Source organism: Macrobrachium rosenbergii, chromosome 25 (assembly GCF_040412425.1).
Source record: "Macrobrachium rosenbergii isolate ZJJX-2024 chromosome 25, ASM4041242v1, whole genome shotgun sequence".
NCBI classification, from domain to species: Eukaryota; Metazoa; Arthropoda; class Malacostraca; order Decapoda; family Palaemonidae; genus Macrobrachium; species Macrobrachium rosenbergii.
This window is the reverse complement of record NC_089765.1, coordinates 1,273,376-1,278,375: the sequence shown is the minus strand read 5'-3', so window position 1 is coordinate 1,278,375 and position 5,000 is coordinate 1,273,376. Positions and strand designations below refer to the sequence as shown.

General features: G+C 39.9%; 1 protein-coding gene across 1 annotated transcript in view; it reads left to right on the top strand.

Moving 5' to 3' along the window:
• LOC136852269 (uncharacterized) overlaps nucleotides 1-5,000 on the top strand; it is a 60,075-nt gene that overhangs the window by 33,623 nt on the left and 21,452 nt on the right. Inside the window, exons 4-5 of the mRNA XM_067126740.1 lie at nucleotides 717-925; nucleotides 1,208-1,402. Coding sequence (XP_066982841.1) covers nucleotides 717-925; nucleotides 1,208-1,402 — 404 coding nt within the window. The remainder of the gene's footprint in view (nucleotides 1-716; nucleotides 926-1,207; nucleotides 1,403-5,000) is intronic.

The window sequence follows — 5,000 nt, the reverse complement described above, 5'->3', positions numbered from 1 at the left end:
GTTTATTGACTGATTGAGTGACTGCTTGACATTTCAGTTGTCTGATTGAGTGACTGAGTGTCTGATTGACATTTCAGTTGACTGATTGAGTGGCTGAGTGATGTTTCAGTTGACTGATTGAGTAACTAAGTGATGCTTCAGTTGACTGATTGAGTGACTGAGTGGCCATTCATTTGATAGATTTGGTGAATAAATGATGTTTAAGTTGACTAATTTTATATCTGAGTGACATTCCAGTTGACCGACTGAGTGAGTGAGTGGCGTTTCAGTTGACTGATTGAGTGAGTGAGTGACGTTTCAGTTGACTGATTGAATGAGTGAGTGACATTTCAGTTGGCTGATTGAGTGAGTGAGTGACGTTTCAGTTGACTGACTGAGTGAGTGACGTTTCAGTTGACTGAGTGAGTGAGTGACATTTCAGTTGGCTGATTGAGTGAGTGAGTGACATTTCAGTTGGCTGAATTAATGGCAGTTGATTGACAGATTGTCTTACTGAGTGACGTTTCAGTTGTCTGATTGAGTAACTGAGTAACGTTTCAGTTGACTGACTGAGTGAGTGAGTGAGTGACGTTTCAGTTGACTGAGTGAGTGAGTGACTGGGTGACGTTTCAGTTGACTGATTGAGTGACCGAGTGACGTTTCAGGTGACTGATTGAGTGGCTGACTGATGTTTCAGTTGACTGACTGAGTGACTAACTGAATGATTAACATTTCAGTTACGACGCTCGCGTGGGAGATTTCTCCAACGGTGTCAGATGGTGGGACGAAGTGGCCCTGGGCAGGAGGGGCTATTTCGTGCCCTCCAGCACGCCCCCGGCTTTGGTGTTGGAACCCGCCCACGCCCACGATCAGGACGTCTACACGTGCCGGATCGACTACCGTGTTTCGACTTCCACGTCAACCAGAGTTAATCTCACGGTGGTCGGTGAGTGGTGGTGAATCCTTTGGCATCAGAGGTTACTGAAATTGGTGATAGATAATTAAATTATTATTATTATTATTATTATTATTATTATTATTATTATTATTTCTGCAGCTTCTGAAACAGTTATCATGATTATATTGTTTTTATTTTATTCCGGTTGCTTTTCCTCCTGAAATTCACCTCATTTCTGAAGCTTCAGAAACAAATATTATTATTATCATCATCATAATATTACTATTATAATAATTAACTTACCTAAAACCTAACAATTTCGCGATACAGTGCCCCCTGGACCCCCCGCGGTGATCTGGGAAGGCAGAGAGATGGTGGGGACTGTGGGACCCCTTCAGGAGAACCAGCTGACGGAACTTACCTGTAGGAGTGTTGGGGGGCGGCCTTCTCCTACCCTAACCTGGTGGAGTGAGGGCAGAGAGCTGCCTCTTCTCTACGCTAATTCCTCTTTGGATCCTGTGACAGGTGGGCAATATTTTTTTACGCAGATCTCTCTCTCTCTCTCTCTCTCTCTCTCTCTCTCTCTCTCTCTCTCTCTCTCTCTCTCTTCCCTACTTCCTCTTTGGATCCTGTGACAGGTGAGCAATATTTTTTTTACGCAGCTCTCTCTCTCTCTCTCTCTCTCTCTCTCTCTCTCTCTCTCTCTCTCTCTCTCTCTCTCTCTCTCTCTCTCTCTACGAGAAATCCCCTCCAAAACGTCCCCACAGAATTTTTTAGAAAAGTAAGATTGACTGGCAAAGACAAAAAGAACATTGAACTACTGGAGAAATTTAAAGTCAGTATGGCCTTCCCAAAACTCATAAAGATAATCTTCCATTCAGACCTATCATCTCATTTGTTGGAGCTTTCAGTTATAAAATTTCTAAGTGGTTAGTCGGGCTCCCCTCCCCTTTCTTAGGCATATTTGCTCCCAGTCACATTAAACATTCTGAAGATTTCTGTCACAAATTCAAAGAGGCACATATACCACTTCACAACACAAAGCTTTTAAGCTTAGATGTAGACTCCCTATTCACAAAAGTACCAGTATAGGACGTTGTACAGTTTTTAAGAGAAAAATTAGCCCCTATTCCGACCATTTCCTACTACCCCTAGATAAAATGATAAAGTTAGTTGAGTTATGTGTATCAAATAGCGTCTTAAATAACGTCTTTTCATTCGGGGAGTCATTTCATAAACAAAAATTCGGGTGCTGCATGGGCAGCCCTTTAAATCCTTTCCTAGGCAATCTGTACATGGAATATTTTGAAACTATAATAAATGCAATAAAACCTAAAGACATGATGCGGATGAGATATGTAGATGACATCCTAACATTTTAGGATAATAGGTGGGGCAATTTCAGTGAATTTCTTTAAAAATTCAGTGCATTAGTGCCTAGCATCGAATTTAAAGGTGAGTGGGAAACAGACAACAAAATTCCTTCTCTTGACGTTTTAATAATTAGAGATACAACAGAATACAAATTTACCTTATACAGAAAACCAACATTTTCACTTTCATACATTCACTATTTTAGTTAACATGACATTTCTACCAAGATTGGCTTTGCCAGCAATTTATTCCTAAGATCCTTATGGATTTGCTCCCTGGATTTCCTGGAAAAGGAAATTGAACTAATCCGTAAGCAGCTGTCATCTTTAAAGTCCCTGACCGTATAAATGAGAAAGAGATCCGCAAAGCTAACATAATCTTCTACCTTCCCCTCAAAACAAGATTAGAGATACCCACCAACAATAAAATAAAAATCCCACACCTGGACAGGATTAAGACGTTGACACAGACACTTGGAAACTCTAACCCTTTTGCTTTTACCTACCCAGATACCTTAGCCAGATCCCTGATTAACGTTCAACAAAAGCCAGTCCATGAAATCCCTTGTCTCGACTGTGACCAATCTTATATCAGTTTTACAGGTAAATCACTCCGCCAGAGATTAATACAACATAAGCTTTCAGTTAGGTATGGCCAACAGAGCTCAACCATTTTTAACCTCATAAATAACCATAATCACAGAATAAACTGAAATTTGTCACGTATAATTGTCGGTTCAAAAGCCAGATGGTAGAATCAGCTTTGATTAAACAAAGAAATTATATATAAAATGTTCCTTCAACCAATGATTAAAAAGATTAAAGAGAAATTTTCAACTGGAGTGATGTAATGGCTGACCTATGGACCACTTGGTATAAATACTGCTTCTCTGTAACTCTTCTCATTTATTACATGCCTGAAGAGAGAGACAGTTGGTCTCTGAAATATAGCATTAACTTTCTACATTTTGGCATTTTTATGGGCTCCTTATATTAGATGGAATTCTGTTTTAACAGAAAATATTTCACAGTCATATACATAAGTTATATAAATATATATGTATATGTATATGTATATGTATATGTATATGTATATGTATATGTACCTTATATGTAAAAGTGAATGTTTGTTTATATGTTTTTGTGCTATAGAAATCCGAACCCCTTGACCGATCCAGACAAAATTTGGCACGTGGCCATCATTTGACCCAACTTAGATAATAGGGTAGGTTTCAAACCCGTACCCCCTTTCCTTTCCCCTTCCCCATCCCCCTCCCCCTTTCCCTTTGTAACTTATGTGGTAACCGCCTGACCAATCTAGACAAAATTTGGTATGTGGCTGTCATTTGACCCAACTTAGATAATAGGTAGGTTTCAAACTCGTACCCCCTTCCCCTTCCCCCTTCCCTCTTCCCTTTGTAACTTATGTGGTAACCACTTGACCAATCTATAATTTTGTCTAGATTGGTCAAGCGGTTACCACATAAGTTACAAACCTAGGTAATAGGGTAGGCTTAAACCCATACCCTTTCCCCTTCCCCTTCCCCTGTCCCCTTCCCCTCCCTTTTGTAACTTATGTGTGGTAACCACTTGACCAATCTAGAATTGTCTAGATTGGTGAAGTGGTTACCACATAAGTTACAAACTTAGGTACTGGGGTAGGTTTCAAACCCACACCCCTTCCCCTTCCCCTTCCTCCATACCCCTTTCCCCTTCCTTTTGTAACTTATGTGGTAACCGCTTGACCGATCTAGACAAAACTTGGTATGTGGCCATCATTTGACCCAACTTAGGTAATAGGGTAGGTTTCGAACCCATACCCCCTTCCCCTTCCCCTTCCCTTTGTAACTTATGTGGTAAATAAACTCTACGGGTTTATCATACCTCATTTCATGTACTCAGTACCATAGAAACATATTATTGAAAATGCTTTTCTTTCCGTGATTTATAATTCTGTATCAAGATTTGTTTTTAGGTTTAGTGGGGGTGAATGAGACAATTACCACGGTAATGTCTGGATAAAATGGGCATTCACCACAGTAATACTTGGATAAAAGGAACAGTCAACGCAGTAATTCTTAGATAAAAGGGACAGACAGTACAGTAATGCCTGGATAAATGGGACAATCACCACAGTAATACCACCTGCATTAAAGGGGCAGTCAGACATTAATACCTGGATAAATGGGACAGCCACCACAGTAATACTTGGTAAATTGGACAGTCACCACAGTAATACCTGGATAAAAGGGACAGTCAGCACAGTAAAACCTGGTTAAATGAGACAAACAGTACAGTAATACCTGGATAGAAGGGACAGTCACCATGATAATACCTGGATAAATGGGAGAGTCACCACAGTATTCACTGGATAAAAGGGACAGTCCCCACAGTAATAGGTGGATAAATAGGACAGCCACTACAGTAATATCTGGATAAATGAGACAGTTAGAACAGTAATATCTTGATAAAAGGGACAGTCAGTACAGCAATTTCTGGATAAAAGAAACAGTCAGCACAAGGAGGCGCAGGACAGTTTTTTTGAGTTCTTCAGAGTTTTCCCAGGCAGTGCTGGGTTGGTCAGCTAGTGTGTATATATATATATATATATATATATATATATATATATATATGTGTATGTATATATACGTATATACACACATGCACAAAAACATACTGTTCTTCTGTGGTTCCTATGACAGGTGTGAAATAATTTTTAGGCATCTCTGTCTGTCTGTCTGTCTGTCTCT